Source organism: Mesoplodon mirus, assembly GCF_964341445.2.
Source record: "Mesoplodon mirus genome assembly, chromosome: 16".
Classification (NCBI taxonomy): Eukaryota; Metazoa; Chordata; class Mammalia; order Artiodactyla; family Ziphiidae; genus Mesoplodon; species Mesoplodon mirus.
Window position 1 is genome coordinate 19413822 of NC_138992.1, and position 20041 is coordinate 19433862.

Consider the following 20041-nt stretch of genomic DNA (forward strand, 5'->3'; position numbering starts at 1 on the left):
GTGCTATGCGGCTGCTTCCTACTAGCTATCTATTTTACATTTGGTAGTATGTATAAGTCCATGCCACTCTCTCACTTCGTCGCAGCTTACCCTTTCCCTTCCCCGTGTCCTCAAGTCCATTCTCTACTTATGCGTCTTTATCCCTGTCCTACCCTAGGTTCTTTGGAAACTTTTTTTTTTTTTTTTAGATTCCACATATATGTGTTAGCATACGGTATTTTCTTTCTGACTTACTTCACTCTGTATGACAGACTCTAGGTCCATCCACCTCACTACAAATAACTCAGTTTCATTCCATTTTATGGCTGAGTAATATTCCATTGTATATATGTGCCACATCTTCTTTATCCATTCATCTGTCGATGGACAGAAGGTTGCTTCCATGTCCTGGCTATTGTAAATAGAGCTGCAATGAACATTGTGGTACATGACTCTTTTCGCACTATGGTTTTCTCAGGGTATATGCCCAGTAGTGGGATTGCTGGGTCGTATGGTAGTTCTATTTTTAGTTTTTTAAGGAACCTCCATACTGTTCTCCATAGTGGCTGTATCAATTTACATTCCCACCAACAGTGCAAAAGGGTTCCCTTTTCTCCACACCCTCTCCGGCATTTATTGTTTGTAGATCTTTTGATGATGGCCATTCTGACTGGCATGAAGTGATACCGCATTGTAGTTTTGATTTGCATTTCTCTAATGATTAGTGATGTTCAGCATCCTTTCATGTGTTTGTTGGCAATCTGTATGTCTTCTTTGGAGAAATGCCTATTCAGATCTTCTGCCCAATTTTGGATTGGGTTGTTTGTTTTTTTGATATTGAGCTGCATGAGCTGCTTGTATATTTTGGAGATTAATCCTTTGTCAGTTGCTTCGCTTACAAATATTTTCTCCCATTCTGAGGGTTGTCTTTTGGTCTTGTTTATGGTTTCCTTTTGCTGTACAAAAGCTTTTACGTTTCATTAGGTCCCATTTGCTTATGTTTGTTTTTATTTCCATGTCTCTAGGAGGTGGGTCCAAAAGGATCGTGCTGTGATTTATGTCATGGAGTGTTCTGCCATCCTTTTTCAAATCCTTTTCCCAACTAGGTTATTACAGAATACTGAGCAGAGCTCCCTGTGCTATACAGCAGGTCCTTGCTGGTTATCCATTTTAAATATAGCAGTACATGTACATGTCAATCCCAAACTCCCTAACTATCCCTCCCCCCCACCCCAAATCTTCCCCACTGGTAACCATAACTAAGTCTGTGTGTCTGTTTCTGCTCTGTAATTTGAAAAAGAATAGATACATGTATACTTATAACTGAATCACTTTGTTGTATACCTGAAACTAACACAACATTGTTAATCAACTATGCTCCAATATAAAATAAAAGTAAAAAAACAAAAAAAAAAACAAATGTGACATCCTCTAGGAAGCCTCCCCCCCTTCCCAGGACTGAGTTGGACTTTCCCATCTCTGTGTTCCTATGTCACTTTGTGCCTATCTCTATCTAAGATCTTATCTGGTTGATTGTGTATCTTTGCCTGTTTCTCCCACCTTACAATCAGCTTTTCTAGGACTGACACTTGTCTTGTAAGGCTGGAATAGAACTGGCTGTGTTTTATTCATGTCTGTATTCTCCGTATTCTGCAAATATCTGGCACAAAATAGACCAGTGCTTCCCAACCCCCGGCTAACTAATCATCAGAACCAACCACATGTCACTCAGAAATCCATATGCCTATGTTTCATCCCCCAATTCCTGCTTCCATAAGTCTAGGATAGGGTCCAAGCATCTTTATTTTTCAAATGCTCCCCAGATAATTCTGACGTGCAACCAAGACTTAGAAACACTGCAGTAAGCCCTTTGTAAAGTTTGTTAGTGAAGGAATTTTTCATCCTCTACCCCTGGGAATGACCCATTGCTTTTCTAGATAACCCTGAGGTATCTCCTTGACATATTCTGCTTGGTTGGATTGCCTTGGTCCTTTCTGGCTAAATATATCTTATACCTACCCCACATCCTGGCATCACTACAATGATAGGAATCACAGTATATACAATGATAGGGCTCAATTGTGTGTGGTCACCTCTATAAATAATAGGAGGCAGAGAAGAATGCTCCCAAGACATCATGCCCATACCTCTGCAACATTATCCCTTAACTTTCCTGGAGTGAGCATATCTGTGCTCCAACTAGACTGCGCCCCAGCTAGACTCCTTGAAGGCAGGGCTATTCTCTTTGGTGCTGTAATCTCAAATCCTCTCCCAGTGCCTGCCACGTAATAAGTGCTCAAAAAATGTTTGTTGACTCACTGACTCCATTCAGACTAATTGTCTAAACGAACAAATGAGTGAAAGAGAGGATCTGGATAGATGGAAAGGAGGAAGAACATTCTTGAAGGGATGGGAATTAGGAATCAATTTGTTCACAGGTCTAGAAAAGAGAATGAGCTTGATGCATGCACAAGGCAACAAGATAACAGTTTGTGAAGATAGCTGCACCTTTTTGGTGAAAGGTAGAGCCCTCTGTGGTTCCTTGCCATGGGATTTCTAACAATGGACTGCTGTACAGTGCAGGAGGAAGCTCTCTTGGGAGTCCAGGTAGAGTTATTTCTATGTCTGCCTTAGAATTACTCTACTCTTATCAACAAAGGGAATAAAGAAAATGAAAGAGAATATTTATTTAGTATTTATTTTGTGTCTGGTGCTTTGCATATGCTCTCTCCCTGAATCAGCTTCTTGAGCCATTCCTGCAGCTTTTCCAGTGCTGGAAATTAAAGTAAGAGAATTTAAATGACTTTTTCAACTTGTACTTTTCCATGCATGTTTTGCTGCTTCCATTCACTTAAGCTATCTGCGCCTTGGTTTCTACACTTGAAAATGAATGGACTGTGCTAGATTATGTCCTAGGCCTTTTTAGTTCTAAAATCAGTGTGCTTAACTTAAGCTATCTGCGCCTTGGTTTCTACACTTGAAAATGAATGGACTGTGCTAGATTATGTCCTACGCCTTTTTAGTTCTAAAATCAATGTGTTTAACTTGACAGTGGAGATTCTCAATCTTAAGGCAACTTTCTTTGCAGCCTGTCTAATACAGTACAATGCACCATTCAGTAATAGCTCACTGAATGAAAGAACAGAGTTTAATCACCTAGAACAGAGTTTAATCACCTCGGTGTATCTGGGAGATAAAGACAGTATAACATGTTGTTCTAGTTTAAAAGGTTTGCTCTCAGCTCCTGAACAAACCTTGCATATTCCTGTTTCCTCACTATTGCCTGTGTTTTGCTCTCCACTTATCAAAATTCTACTCTGTCTTCAAAGCCCAGCTCATCCATGCAGGGCTCTCTGGCTGCCAATGAACCAACCAATATGGTAAAGAGGATGAGATTATTCCAGTTGATTTAGGGATGGAGTCAGTCCCACCTAAACCTTGGGCTGCTGCATAATGAAGGAAGAATAGAATGGAGGACAGGAGGCAACCTCAGTGTCCAATATATTTCTTCATGGGGATTTAAAGAAAAAATGCTCCCAAATTGCTCTTCCCTAGAAACTCTGGGCTTCAAAGACCCTATTATTGCCTCAGAAATAAAAATGACTGTATCTAATTTAAAAATTGACACCACCTTTAGTTTGTATGATTCTTCATAGACTTTTCATAACCAACCTCTGCTCTATTGTCACACACCATTAAATCTGCATGCACCCAGCTCCCTCACATGGAAGAAGTCCCTCAGCCTTTTATAGTGGTAGAAGATTACTGAAGACGACTGACCTTATTCATTATATCTCTGCCTAGGGACATCCTGAAGAGGTCCAGGTCACTATGCATGCAAGCAGAACCACCTACCTATGGAAACATTTATTCTTTGTAGTGCATCTTTGTTCAGTCTTAATAAAACAAGATGGAATTAGCCTTAGATAGACACAACTACAAAAGTAAGGTGCTTACTCCATATGTACACACATATTATGATCTCTGATATTCAACGTAGATGATTAAGGAATGTGTTAAACATTCTGGATCACTGTGATATAAGAATCATAGTGAAATTCTGCTCTGGGGAATTTTAAAATCAGACAATAATTTTTTGTCCTGTGAAGGTTATCATTTAACATTTGCTCACTTTTGTATCCCTGACACCTGGCACAATGACAAAAAGAGTCATTCAGTAGGGGCTTCCCTGGTGGCGCAGTGGTTGAGAGTCCGCCTGCCGATGCAGGGGACACGGGTTCGTGCCCCGGTCCGGGAAGATCCCACATGCCGCGGAGCGGATGGGCCCGTGAGCCATGGCCGCTGAGCCTGCGCGTCTGGAGCCTGTGCTGCACAACGGGAGAGGCCGCAACAGCGAGAGGCCCACGTACCGCAAAAACAAACAAAAAAAAGAGTCATTCAGTAAATATTTGTTGACTGAATCCAACAATCAATGGATTCATCTCTATTTTTTTCTCTCTTTCTCCGCTAATATGACTCTGAAAATGTGTCATCATTATAATAAACACATTAGTTTAATGCCGGAAAATGAGTCATAAAATGGAAGAAACTTCTGTCCTCTGTGCTTTGCTAATGTTTCTGTAGTTATATTTGCAATTCATTTGTTTTTACATGCCTTTCTCCTCCACTGGACCTGTGTTTTTAAGGGAGGTGACTGTCTTACTCATCTCTGTATCAACATTCATTATAGTGTCCAGCACATAATACGTTTAGTAGATGTTTATTAAACAAGTGCGTAAATATATTTCTGAAATGATAGCTGTGCCTACCTTGACTTTCCATTCATCCCTATCCTAGTTATTTTTTTAGAATTTTTAGATCTTTCTCTGTTGCATTTAGACAGGCAGCATGTGGGAAATTTAAAAGTAAATCCCTCTCTACAAAAAGTAGAGACTTCTAATATAATCTTTTTTAAAATCACAAAATTGTAATGCTTGAAAGAATCTCATTGATCTCTCAAATGCAAATAATATATTAAGAATCCTACTTAGCAACAATATGAGATTGGTATGATATTTTTAAAAAGGAATATGTATGATAAACTAAAGAATGAAGACTGAAAAAATATGTGACCAATCATTATGCAGGAGAAATTAAAGAGCAAAGAAACAGCATATAGAAAATCTTTCACAGGAACAGTGGTAGGGATTGTGGGGGAATATGAGCTCTCATGCTCTGTTGATAGGAGTGCAGACTGGTGATGCCATTCTGAGGAGCCATCTGGCATTACTGGCTGCATATGAATATATCATATAACCCAAGATCCTGAGTGAATAATCCAAAGAAATTCTCACACAATCTCCATAGGAGTAAGTAAGAGAGTTTGCAGGTAATCAGAGGCAACCTGAGTGTCCATCAACTAGAGCATGAACAGGCAAAATATGATTCATGAACCCCAGGAAATTTAGTATGGCAATATAAGTTACAGATCAGATTTTCATATAGCAATATGATGAGCCTTGGAAAAATAGTACTTGATGAGATACATGATACAAAACCATTTATGTTTTCTTCATTTCTTTTTCATTTATTTCTGATCTGATGTTTATGATTTCTTTCCTTCTGCTAACTTTGGGTTTTTTTTGTTCTTTCTCTAATTGCTTTAGGTGTAAGGTTAGGTTGTTTATTTGAGATATTTCATGTTTCTTGAGGTAGGATTGTATTGGTATAAACTTCCCTCTTAGAACTGCTTTTGCTGCATCCCACTGGTATTGGGTCAACGTGTTTTCATTGTCATTTGTTTCTAGGTATTTTTTCATTTCCTCTTTGATTTCTTCAGTGATCTCTTGGTTTGTTTCTAGGTATTTTTTGATTTCCTCTTTGATTTCTTCAGTGATCTCTTGGTTATTTAGCAGTGTTTTATTTAACCTCCATGTGTTTGTATTTTTTACAATTTTTTTTCCTGTAACTGAGATCTAGTCTCATAGTATTGTGATCAGAAAAGATACTTGATACAATTTCAATTTTCTTAAAATTACCAAGGCTTGATTTGTGACCCAAGTTATGATCTACCCTGGAGAATGTTCCATGAGCACTTGAGAAGAAAGTATATTCTGTTGTTTTTGGATGGAATGTCCTGTAAATACCAATTAAGTCTACCTGGTCTAATATGTATTTTAAAGCTTGTGTTTCCTTACTTGTTTTCATTTTGGAGAATCTGTCCATTGGTGAAAGTGGGGTGTTGAAGGAAACAACAGCAAAGATCAATAAAACTAAAAGCTGGTTCTTTGAGAAGATAAACAAAATTGATAAACCATTAGCCAGACTCATCAAGAAAAAAAGGGAGAAGACTCAAATCAATAGAATTAGAAATGAAAAAGTAGTAACAACTAACACTGCAGAAATACAAAGGATCATGAGAGATTTCTACAAGCAACTATATGCCAATAAAATGGAAAACCTGGAAGAAATGGACAAATTCTCAGAAAAGTACAACCTTCCAAGACTGAACCAGGAAGAAAAGAAAATATAAACAGACCAATAACAAGCACTGAAATTGAGACTGTGATTAAAAATCTTCCAACAAACAAAAGTCCAGGACCAGATGGCTTCACAGGCTAATTCTATTAAACATTTAGAGAAGAGCTAACACCTATCCTTCTGAAACTCTTCCAAAATATAGCAGAGGGTAGAACACCCCCAAACTCATTCTACGAGGCCACCATCACCCTGATACCAAAACCAGACAAAGATGTCATAAAAATAAAGAAAACTACAGGTCAATACCACTGATGAACATAGATGCAAAAATCCTCAACAAAATACTAGCAAACAGAATCCAACAGCACATTAAAAGGATCATACACCATGATCAAGTGGGGTTTATTGCAGGAATGCAAGGATTCCTCAATATATGCAAATTATTCAATGTGATACACCATATTAACAAACTGAACAAGAAAAACTATATGATCATCTCAATAGATGCAGAGAAAGCTTTTGACAAACTCCAACACCCATTTATGATAAAAACCCTCCAGAATGTGGCATAGAGGGAACTTACCTCAACATAATAAAGGCCATATATGACAAACCCACAGCAAACATCATTCTCAATGGTGAAGAACTGAAACCATTTCCATTAAGTTCAGGAACAAGACAAGGTTGCCCACACTCACCACTGTTATTCAACATAGTTTTGGAAGTTTTAGCCACAGCAATCAGAGAAGAAAAAGAAATAACAGGAATCCAAATTGGAAAAGAAGTAAAACTGTCACTGTTTGCAGATGACATGATACTATACATAGACAATCCTGAAGATGCTATCAGAAAAATACTAAAGGTAATCAATGAGCTTGGCAAAGTAGCAGGATACAAAATTAATGAACAGAAATCTCTTGCATTCCTATACACTAATGATGAAAAATCTGAAAAAGAAATCAAGGAAACACTCCCATTTACCACTGCAACCAGAAGAATAAAATACCTACGAATAAACCTACCTAAGGAGACAAAAGACCTGTATGCAGAAAACTATAAGACACTGATGAAAGAAATTAAAGAAATTAAAGATGATACAAACAGATGGAGAGATATACCATGTTCTTGGATTGGAAGAATCAACATTGTGAAAATAACTATACTATCCAAAACAATCTACAAATTCAATGCAATCCCTATTAAACTACCAATGGCATTTTTCACAGAATTAGAAGAAAAAATTTCACAATTTGTATGGAAACACAAAAGACCCTGAATAGCCAAACCAATCTTAGAAAGAAAAACGGAGCTGGAGAAATCAGGCACCCTGACTTCAGACTCTACTACAAAGCTACAGTAATCAAGACAGTATGGTATTGGCACAAAAACAGAAATATAGATCAATGGAACAGGATAGAAAGCCCAGAGGCAGAGAATGGACTTAAGGACATGGGGATGGAGAAGGGTAAGCTGGGACAAAGTGAGAGAGTGGCATGGACATATATACACTACCAAATGTAAAATAGATAGCTAGTGGGAAACAGCCGCATAGCACAGGGAGATCAGCTCGGTGCTTTGTGTTCACCTAGTGGGGTGGGATATGGAGGGAGGGAGGGAGACACAAGAGGGAGGTGATATATGTATACGTATAGCTGATTCACTTTGTTATACAGCAGAAACTAACACACCATTGTAAAGCAATTATACTCCAACAAACATGTTAAAAAAACCCTAATTTAATTATGCTACACACAATTTATCTAAAGAACCACATATTGTTAAATTTACAAAGTATTTTTTTCACAGCTGAACTAAAAGATCGGTTCTATATTTTAAAATAAATAAATAAATAAATAAATGAAGTATTGTCTGTGGGTTATCATACACAAAGCAAGAATACTAATCAGACACTCCTATCCTGGAAGAGTTAATACAAGTGAAAGATCATGGTAAACTTTACAGTAATATATAAATATAAAGAGGTTTTGGTGTTTTTAGAACTCTGAGACACCTGCAAGAAATTTACTCAGGGCTTTAAATTTATATATTGATCAATTTGTTTTTCTAAATTGGATTGTCCTTTTGAAAAACTTTCAATTGATTTTTTTCCTTCCCTTTTTAGGGATTATAGTTATGATATATACAGTCAGCACTCTGTATCTGTGGGTTCTGCATCCACAAATTCAATGGACAGCAGAGCAAAAAATATATATATGTATATAAATTCCAGAAAGTTCCAAAAACAAAACTTGTATTTGTCACACACTGGCAACTATTTACATAGCATTTACATTGTATTAGGTATTATAAGTAATCTAGAGATGATTTAAAGTATATGGGAGGATGTGTGTAGGTTTTACACAAATATTACACCATTTTATATAAGGGACTTGACTATCCATGAATTTTGGTATCTGTCAGGGTACTGAAGACAATCCCCCATGGATACTGAGAAATGACTGTATATGATGACTAACAGTGATGATCAGATTTTATATATATATGTAATATATGTACATATGTGTGTATATATATATGTATATATATGTATATATGAATATATATATACATACATTTATATATATATAAAATCTTTGTGCCTCTCCAGATAGATCTGGATTTATCTGGAGAAGCACAATGATCTGTTCATTGCTTCTGTTTTCCAATTTCATTAGTCTTCAGAACTCAGATTCATGACTCTAGCTGTCTTTGAGAACATGGGAATTTTTCCACTTTAACAGTCAGTAAATCAGGAGGAAGAACTCTTTTTAGGTGGAAGATGATAAGCTTCATTTCACATACAGTAGCTATGATGTGCTGGTGTTAACTTCCACATGAAAATCCCTAATGGGTTGTTAGATATTAGCAACTAGTGGAGTAGGAAGAAGTTAGCAAGAGTTATTTATTGGGTGTCATCTGAATGGAGATACTAGGGTTAAATGTGAAAACTGGCCATTCCCCAGTGCAAGTTCAACATTAAAACAGCAACTTGAGTGACAAAGAAGTGCCAAGTGCTTACTGTATGCTGGTATCATGCTTTGTGGTTTTAATGCACTGTTTCATTTAATTTTTATAATAACTGTATGAATAGGTGCTGACTTTATCACCATTTTTTTTTTTTTTTTTTTTTGCGGTACGCGGGCCTCTCCCTGTTGTGGCCTCTCCCGTTGTGGAGCACAGGCTCCGGACGCGCAGGCTCAGCGGCCATGGCTCACGGGCCCAGCCGCTCTGCAGCATGTGGGATCCTCCTGGACCGGGGAACGAACCCGTGTCCCCTGCATTGGCAGCCGGACTCAACCACTGCGCCACTAGGGAAGCCCCCTTTATCCCCATTTTTAACTGAGGTAACCAAGGCTTAATGAAATAAATTATTTTGCGAAAGCCCCCAGAGCTAGTGAGAATAGGAGCTGGAATTCAAACCTAGGTTTTCTAACTTGAAAGCCAAAGATTTTATTCACTGTATTAGACTGTATAGTGTATACTTTATTCAGTAAGAATTAAAAACATATTCTCAGCAGGAAGGCTGTCCCCCAGCAATACATGAGGAGCCCGTGACTCCTTGAAATGACTCCAGTTTTCCAGTTACAGGCAGACCTCATTTTACTGTGCTTCCCTTTACTGAGCTTCACAGATTTTGCATTTTTTACAAATTGAGGGTTTGTGGAAACCCTGCACTGAGCAAGTCTCTAGGTGTCATTTTTTTCCAACAGTATTTGCTCACTTTGTGTCTCTGTGTCACATTTCAGTAATTCTCAAAATATTTCAAACTTTATTATTATTGTTATATTTATTATAATGATCTGTGATCAGTGATCTTTGACTTCACTACTTCAACTCTCCAAAGGCACAGATGATGGGTAGCATATTTTAGCAATAAAGTGTTCTTTAATTAAGGTATATAGATTGTTCTCTTAGACATAATGCAATTGCACACTTAATAAGCTACAGTTAAACATAACTTTTATATGTACTGGGAAACCAAAAAATTCGTGTGACTTGCTTTATTGTGATATTCGCTTTATTGTGGTGGTCTGGAATGGACCCCACAGTATCTCCAAGGTATGCCTGTACTTGGCTCTCTCAGAGCAAAGTCCAATATGACATCCAAAGGAAGATTTCATATTTCCTACTCATACACTCCTTTAGGAAAAGACGATCACTCTTTCTTTAAAGTGCCAGGGCAACTGCACGTGACACAGGCTTTTGTGTCGAGTCACTTTTATCTCTGTAAGTACTGGAATATGTATTATATGAGTTTTGTACCTCTCTGAAAAAATATAATATGCATATTATAACTAAACTAAAATAGTTCCTCGCATGAAAGCAAAGAATGATGAATGAAACCTAGTGTGATTTGCCTATAATTGTGCTCCTGTGTCTGTCTTATATCCTTTTCTCCATTTCATTCCAAACAGGTCTAGCACAGAACAAATAGCATGCTAAATCATACTAAATAATTCAATACAGCCCTTGTGGGTGTTTGGGAGGGATGTATATTAAAGATGACAGTAATCTTTGTAGAGGGGAGAAAGATCAGATAGCTTGTACATATTCAGGAAAAGTGTTTAGACATCCATTTATATTCTTTGCTTTGTTTCTTTTAAAGATTTAGTTTCTTTCAAGCTTTTGTGAGTGTAATATAGGAGGAGTCAACATACGACCTTTCTTTTAGTTTCTGTTAGATATTCAGGGGACAGATACCATACCAAAGAGTTTAGCAGCAGGGGAGGAGGTAGTGTGGTTAGACAGTGTCCCTGGGTTCAAAACATACACATCAGGAGGTGGCTAGAGGAGAGAGAGACTTGAGGAGGTGGGGCTGGAAATCCTCAAAGGCCAGCAGCAATAGGCAAGACAGTCATCTGGTAGCCACCTTTGTACTTGGCTAGGATTTATGGTTAAGTCTCCAATTCTTGACAGGTAGGACTGCCAAGAATAAAGGAAGTTTGAATCACTAGGTAGATTATCATGACGGAGATGAGACCCAGACAGAAGCAGAAAGGACAGTTTTCAAAACCAGGGCAGGAGAGCAGGCTAAATTCTCAGTATTTAGCTGGAGTGGTTTAAGTGTCTCCTGTCTTCTATCAGCATTGGTGCAAAAGATCAGTGAGGTCACTTCTGTAGGTGGTGTTAGAGATTCAGTCACAAAGCACCATCTCTTCCTCTGGTTTGCACTTCACTGCCTCTTCAGTGAACAAACCATGATCATATTGACTTGGACTAGCAAGGTGATTGATTAACAATGGGCAACAGAGCAAATCTGTGAGAGCTGCTGACTTAATAAATATATACAAATGAACAAATGTTTATCCAAGTCATAACTGGTCTTTATCAGTTAGGGTCCCAATAAGAAACAGATGGCAACAGTCAAATGAGGTAATTGAAAAAAGTTTGATAGATTATCGACAAGGGTGTAGTCAGGGAAGGAAACCCAACCACAGGATGACGGAGCACTGGGATGTGGCTGGGACCAGTGGGGAGCTGTTACCATCCTTGAACGGCTTGAAAGGATGGGAGCTGAAAACAGACACCAGCTACACCCACACAGCTTACAGTCTACATTAATATGACTTGGCTATTTCAGGCAACTCATGCCCAGGAAGATGAAGTTTCAAATAACTTTATTGTTTGTTTTAGGAACTTCCTGAAAGTCCATTCATCTTACTACCATACTGTTTAGCTTATCCCCACTTGAGTAAATATCCCCTTCTCAGGATAACAGTTCAACTAAGCTTATCAAGCAGTTGTTTATTATTTAACTCACCTGAAAAACCTTGTCTTACTATATATCCACCAACCCCAAACTATCATATCATGAGTTTTGCCCCATGCTAACCAAGTCCTCACGTTGAAAATTCCACCTTAAACGAGACCTTTGAAACCTCATATATATCTGACTTTGTTCTCTCTCTTGCAAGTTGCTGCTAGGACTCTATCAGAGTGATATGTCTTCCTATGATAAGCAAAACACTCAGCTTTGCTTTATCAACAGATTATTTTGGTAATATTTGGGGCAGCCAGCATTTGACAGGGCCATTACTAGAAACTAGGACAAATGCGTCACTGTGAGAGATTGGCCACCCAGCAGGAGCTGTGACCTCTACAGTGGAGAGATGCAGGTTTCATTGGCCAGGTTGGGGTAAACCCGGGAATAAATACCCAGTGTCACTGGGCTCTCACCTTCCAGTCTCCTGCTAGTGTCTACCCCTTTTTCACATCCAGCTGGGAACCAGAGGGCATGGCAGCTCTGGACACAGCTCCCAGATTCAGAGGAGGGTAGCAAAGGGCAAAACACAGATCTGAAGAGAAAAAGGAGACTATCCATCACACTGTGACCAGAAATAAAAATCAACACAAACCCCAACATGGTGTAAACTGCATCCTTAAATAATCAGATCTGTAAAAATTGACCTAGAAAAACTGGACTTTCTAGAAATACACTGAAGTAACATTTTAAAAATTGGTTTTAAGTTCTAAAATAAGTTGAAAATCACGTATAGTGAAAGCTACCCTGGAAAATCCCTAAATTGCCCATCAATACAGAGTACAAAGAATCTTGGTACAGTGCAGTAATATGTATGTATAACTGGATACTATATGCAACGTGCAACTCCAAAGAAGGACCATAATCAGCAAGTAAATAATTCAAATGTTTTGCAACACTTCCACAATTGTGTGAAAATTTCAAATTGCTCGCTCTAGCATTATCATTATTTTCTACATTAGATTTTAACAATTTTCCCAAATTTGGTCAGTGTTCCTCTAAAGCCTTCAAATAGTTCTTTAAAAAAAAAAAAGAAAAACTTTACGTTGAAATAATTTCCAATTTAAGGAAAAATTTTATGAAAGAACAACTATATAGCCTTTACACAGATTTACTAATTTTGAATATTTTGCCACATTGGCTTCTTTAGTCTCTGTGCTACACACACACACACACACACACACACACAGCTTTTTGCTGAACCACCTGAGAGAAGATTGCATCCATCATGATTTTTTATCACTCAGTACTTCAGTGTGTATTTCCCAAGAACAAGGGTGTTTTTTTTTTAAACATCTTTATTGAAGTATAATTGCTTTACAATGGTGCAAGGGTGTTTGTTTACATAACCACAGTCTAGTTATCAAATTCAGGAAATTTCTTATTGCTACATTGATTTTATAAAATGTACGGTGTGTTTAAAGTTTCATCAGTTATCTCAATATCAGTCAAAGCAATTTTTTTTTCCAGTACAGAATCTAGCCCAGGATTGTGTATTGAACTTAGCTGTCGCTTTTATTTTTTTTGCGGTACGCGGGCCTCTCACTGTTGTGGCCTCTCCTGTTGCGGAGCACAGGCTCCAGACGTGCAGGCTCAGCAGCCATGGCTCACGGGCCCAGCCACTCCGCGGCATGCGGGATCTTCCTGGACCGGGGCACGAACCCATGTCCCCTGCATCGGCAGGCAGACTCTCAACCACTGCGCCACCAGGGAAGCCCTGTCGCATTTTTTTGGTCTTATTTAATTTGGGGTGGTTCCTTAGCCTTTCTTTTAGCCATTCCTGACCTTGATAGTTTTGAAGATTACAGGTTAGTTATTTTGCCGACTGTCCTTCAATTTGGTTTGCCTAGTATTTCCTCATAATATGATTCTGGGCATGTACTCTTGTGGCGTGATTGCTAAATAAGTGATGTCATGTGCTTCTTAGGCTATCATACGTGTAGGCACATCATGTCTGGTTGCCCTTTATTCCTAATGTTAATTTCCATCACTTGGTTAAGATATTGTTTTGTTTGTCCACTGCATAGTAAATTGTACTTTTTGTAAATTAGAATCAGTAGCGAGATATTTTGAGATCATGTTGATAACCTGTTTCTCAGCAGCATTCTCCTCGCCCACACCCCACGTTGATTCTTTAATTTCTTCTTGGAGGAACCACTTCTCAATTCTATCCTCATCATGTATAAAAACTTTTAATGTTTGGAAATCCCTTGTGGGTGGATTTGAGAAACCACTGAAACTCTTAGATATATTTTAATTTTTGGCTAAGCTGACTGAATTCATGTAAATTAAATGCAGGTCGTTGAAGCCCCATTATAATAACCGTAAAAGAAAAGTCCTACGGGTAGAAGCTATAATCAGTCACATTTGATATGGACAAAATGACTGACCAATAAATCAGATGTTCAGTGTATGGTTTACAGAAACATGATCTTGATGAATACAATTTCAGTAAAGTAAATGTTAAAATGTTTTAACTGTGTTGAATAGAAAATTCAATAATAAATTAAACTGCAATAGTAAATTAAATTGGCCTAATGATATTTACTCTGCAGAGTGCTTGCTTGACAAAAATTTTTCAGTGGTGTTATAATTCTGAATAAAATGTCTGCATTCATAAAAATGGAACCCAGAGGCCCATGGCATCAAAAAACTGGGGTTAAAATGGCAGTGAGACAGGAAAGCTGGGTGTTTTAGCACATGGATATTAGAGCCTGGAATCCAGGGTTTCAATTTCCCTCCTGCCCGTTACTAGATATGACCATAGGCAAGTTTTATAATCTTGGCCTTGATTGCTCTTTCTGTAAAATGAGAAAATCATCATATACAACACTATATAGTTGCAATGGATTGAAAGATTTAATATGTGTACATTGTCATCCATTCTCCTCGTGTATCCTGTCTTGTGTGCTTCCATGTAGGGAACCCCATGCCATGAGCCTGCCTGGCAGGATTTTATTCATGTGAGGAAATCAAATAGGAGTACTAACAGATTTTCTTCTCTTACTCGTTTATAAGATGGTTCATATGCTTTCATTTTAGTGTGGTGTCAGCAACCCTTCATTTTATTTTTCTACCTTTGTACTCCCAAAATCCACTTCTGAGTTGGGATATTTTCTGCTCTAACCTAGCATAGTGAAACAAATGCAGCCTTGGTCATACCCTAACAGGCCATGAGGCTGAGCTCCTAACCCAGAGAAAGCCTTCCTGGTAGGAGAGAACTGAAAACTGAAATCCATTAATTATTTGCCAGGCTCCATCTTTTCTCATCTCAAGTAAAGTGGTATAGTTTAGGCACTGTGTAAATCCTTTCCATCAATGCCTTCAACTTCTGTCATATATCCAAGCGGGGAGGAATTCCCAGAGCTAATCAAGAACAATGGGAATTTATGAATTTAAGAATTAAAGTAAGATGAAAAGATGCTGCTAAAACTGAGTGAGGGAGGTTGGATACTTCTCTCACCACGGTGTTAGCTTGGATTTTTCTCCCTCTTTCTCAGCTCTATAGTTCTTCCAGGCTACTTTGTAGCAATTTGAGTCTAAAGCATCACCTTCCACTGGAACCCAAAGGTCTAGGAGAAGCTTCAAGCTGTGAAAAGACTCCCAATGGATTCATCTGAGGTTAACCCAACCTGGACCCTGGAGTCTCCTCAAATGTCCATCGATGAAAATTCCCAGGCAATTCCAGTTGCCTCTGAACCTATGTCTGAAGTGTTGATAAAGAACCTCAGTAAATTGACGCTCAACCCTAGTATCAAATTGCCATTCATTCTACCAGAATGTCTACCTCAACCAACTGGGCGGTTACTTGGTGAAAACATACCCTATAGGAGAGGGGTGAGGACCCTGTTAACGGATCGGAGAGATAAGATGGAACGGCTGATTCAATCCATTAAAAAACGCTACGGCAAAGGAGTTCCTCGGTCTGACTCTGAAAGAGAACCATGGCAGAATGATGTTGAGATTCAGTCAAGAGGGCAAAGATTTAGATGTAGCTGTCGTTTTTGCCGGTTTCATAGAGATACTTCTGAGGATAATTATGAGAATTATGACAACAATAAGTATTAAAGTAATTATGACACGGAGTCGAAGGAATCATAAACTTTATCCTTGTACTATTTTTTCGTGCTGGTAATTTTAGGATCATTATGAAGCTTGGGAAAGATTGTGTACCAACATTTTGATAACCTATAAGTTCTGTGTAGTCTTTTTTTCTTGCATCTCTTTTCTACCTTAATACAGTAACTTATAAGGAATCTATGTAGCTTGCATTTGAATGACTTGAATATATTTTAGTTCCACTTTGTGAAACAAATTAACTTGTGTGGAAGGAAAGTGAAGAACACCAGGTTGGGTGGCTTGGCCACAGCATTGTTAGAACAGCGTGTTGAATTGCAATAAAAATTTTTGATGTGCTGTTTCAATTTTCAGTAGCAAATAAATGTGTTTATAGAGGATCTTATTAAAATTTGAGACATTTGAGTACCTTTAAAATAATTCTTCTTAGTTTAGACTTGTCTTTGCTGGCTATGTATTAAATGAATAATACTTATCCCCATCACATTCCCAGGGTGTAAATATCTGGCATTCTAATATTTTGTGATATTGTCCTGTTGGGAAGGAAGTTTATACATTTGGGTAAGGTTAGAAAACAAGGGCACAGATATTTGCACATATTAACCTCCTGGAAGAAGCTATCAGTTGGTCTTGGTTGGAGGGAATTGAAAGAAAGATAGTGGTATATAATACTAAGGGAAGATGCAGCCCCAGTGGAATACTAAGGGAAGATGCAGCCCCAGTGGTGTTTTAGTTCAGTTACTTTCTTTCATAACCTAAGTGTACACAGACCTGGATGTATTTGTGGGATAAAAGAGATACATAAAACTCATCTTCTGCCCTCCAACTATCTTTGGTTCACTTTTAAAAGATATTAAAGAATTGGGTACATGAGACTTCCCTGGCGGTCCAGCGGTTAGGACTCCTGCCCAGGGCCTGGGTTCGATCCCTGATTGGGGAACTAAGATCCCACAAGCTGTGTGGTATGGCCAAAAAAAAGAGAATCCAGTTGCAAAGCAACTAGAGACCTGGTGGTATTCAGAATGAAGTAGAAGCAGAAAGAGCCCAAACCTGGAGGACTGTGCGAACAAATGGCAAAGAAGTTCAACAGTGATGTTAAAAAGGAATATTAAATATTAATATCCACCAAAGTAGGTCTTCAGAGGTTGTCCTACTTAGAACTACTCAAACCATCATGGTCTACAGCATGGGTGAATGTGGGTGGTCTTGAGGTTTTGTTAAACTTGCAAGATGTTCCTAGAGGCAAAGGCCCTCTTGAGTGCTGTATGCATTTGAAAATCATTGACTAGTGAAAAAACTTATTTGTTGCAATCCTGTTAAATTTATATGCTTGTGAGATCTAATAATGTGAAAACATGGGTGAACAAAATACATTCTACTTTAGTGTCCTTCAGTATTTAAAGTTTTCATACTTTGAGCCTTATGCGATGTTCTAAGTTTGTTTTATATGTATTGACCCTAGTCCTCAAACATATGAGGCATGTTACTTTTAATACCTTCACTTTTTAAAAAAACTTTTTAAAAATAAATTTATTATTTTTTTGGCAAAAAAAAAAATAAAAAAAAATAAAAAAAAAATAAAACTGAGTGAGGGAGGAAAAAGAAAGGCCAGGGTTTTCTTTCTATTGTGATGTATTTTGTCAAAATTCCCCTCATTTTAATTTTTCCAACTATTGAAGCACTTGGTTTAGGGCAAAGAAATATAAATTGATAGAGAAAACTTAACTAGGAAATGCAGATCAATAGCGACTTCCTTACACAGGTAATTTTTGGTCTGAAATGTTTAGCAAGATGTTATTTGTTCTAAAAATGTGGCTTTAATAAGTGATAGCTTGTAGTGATGCTATTTACATTTCAAAGCACTGTACAATAATATTTCATTTATCTCAGGGCACAATCAACTAGCACTTTTTCATGCATCCTATATCTATGATAAAGAGGCCATAGAAAAGTAAACAAATCAAATCAGAATAGCAGTAAGAAAAAAGAAGACAGTTTCTAGTATGAGTTAATACATAATATATGGTTTACCCAAATGACCTGTATTTTCTATTAATAAATCTCTAATGAGAACTGACAGATATAATGATCATTCAGAAGAACTTTAAGTGGCTTTTGAGCGAAAAAACTAAGGTTATTTTTGTATTTGGTTTTGTTTTGGTATTTGGTTAATTTTCTGACAATAAAACAAATTTCTGAGCCAGGAAAATTCAATTTAATATCTGCTATAACGAATTAGAGAAAAAACATTGTATTGGAAATGGACCTTTATATTATGATCCTTGATATACCTCTTGCTAGCTGTTCGGCGTTGAGTACATCATTTACGGAGTGATTGTTTTGCCTTCCCACATTCTCACTGGCTCAGATACTTTCCTGTGCTGACCATGTGTCAGTGGTCGCCCCCATGTTTTTATGTCTCTTCTCTGACAACAGTTGACTTGGAGCCAACTGCACCAGTTAAGGCCCCTCCCTAGGATTTGGCTTGGCCCAGAGAGAGCATCTCAGAAGTGGCTGAAGCTCTATGATGCATAACTTAACTATCAGTAGCCATGTTTTCCTGCTTCTGAAGACTGCTAGTCTACAGTGAGAGGGAATAAAGCCAACGTGCAGAAAGGAACAGTGGCAGAAACAATCCTGGTGAAGTTCATGTCTCTGGTTCCAGTTGTCCCCGAGGCCTCTCTGCTTCCCTGCACTTCCAGAGACTGGGCTGTTCAACCCTTACTTGGCTTTTGCCTTTTTAAGTTGGATTTTTATCTCGTTCAGTTCTGTTTGGAATATTAACCCCCAACTTTCCTGAGCCACGTTCAAAGTCCTGGATGTAATTTTGTATTTGTAATGTCATGTCAATTTTTTAAAAGATGACTCTCCAAGTTGTGTAAGTTTAATGCCCCCGTAAATCTGGACTCACTTTTGATCCTAATTAACACAACTTCTCTAATTTTCAGTTAACTCATGTGTAAAAGATGGGAAATGAATCTTAAAAGTCACTAAAATTCTGTGCCTTTACTACTGTATAAAGTATAATTTCCTTTCATGTTTCATTCATTTTTACAACCATTGGGAAATGGCTCCTTTTGTTCAAACTTACACTGAGACTGTGAGGAAGTGTCACTGATAAGCAACAGGAAGAATTTTGAGGAAGAAGTGACCAAGAGTACTGGAAACTTGAGGGGATTTCAGGTAAAATCCTACCTGTCATTATCCCTCTGGAACAGACAAAGGGTCTCAATATTGAAGGGACAATTGCTGAAATGAAAATTCTAGGTAATATACGTTGGGGATTTTTTTTCATTAAAATATCATACTTCCTCCCTGGTGATTAGATGATACTTGGAAGTTTTGTGGTCTAGTGTTAGATTCTTGCTATTTTGTATTTTATTCATTTTAACATATTAAAAATGTAACACCTTTCAGATGTATTGAGTATACTGTAATTAGTTCACTATGAGAAAAGTTTTATTCTCAAAAGATGAATATTTTTTATCATTGTTTTAGCTTCTGCTGTCCAGCTGTCAGACACTGAATTTTTGTCATTTGGTTCTGGTGACCTCTTACTTTTCTTATTGCAAAATACACATATATTTTCTGGTTCTAAAGATTATTGTAGTTTTTTCATTGATATGATTATGGCTTTATTCACTTTTAAGGAAGAACTTAAGAGTCACAAGAGAGTAGTCAGCAAAAGGTTTTTTAACTTTAAAGAATCAACAATAGTTGATATATGGGGTAATAAAATGTAGCTTTAATTGGATATGATTTCTTTATTATTCTCATTGTCATGTCCAGGATCCAAGTCACAAG

At 37.7% G+C, this 20041-nt stretch overlaps 2 protein-coding genes across 5 annotated transcripts in view; one reads left to right on the plus strand and one right to left on the minus strand.

The window, feature by feature from the left end:
* LOC309791728 (uncharacterized protein) overlaps window positions 1-20041 on the minus strand; it is a 275665-nt gene that overhangs the window by 25048 nt on the left and 230576 nt on the right. The gene's annotated exons all lie outside the window — the stretch shown is intronic.
* LOC309791912 (developmental pluripotency-associated protein 3-like) lies at window positions 15767-16228 on the plus strand (the record flags this gene model as incomplete). Its single annotated transcript, XM_082601110.1, has 1 exon — window positions 15767-16228. One exon carries the CDS (start codon window positions 15767-15769, stop codon window positions 16226-16228), a length of 462 nt encoding a protein of 153 aa, XP_082457236.1.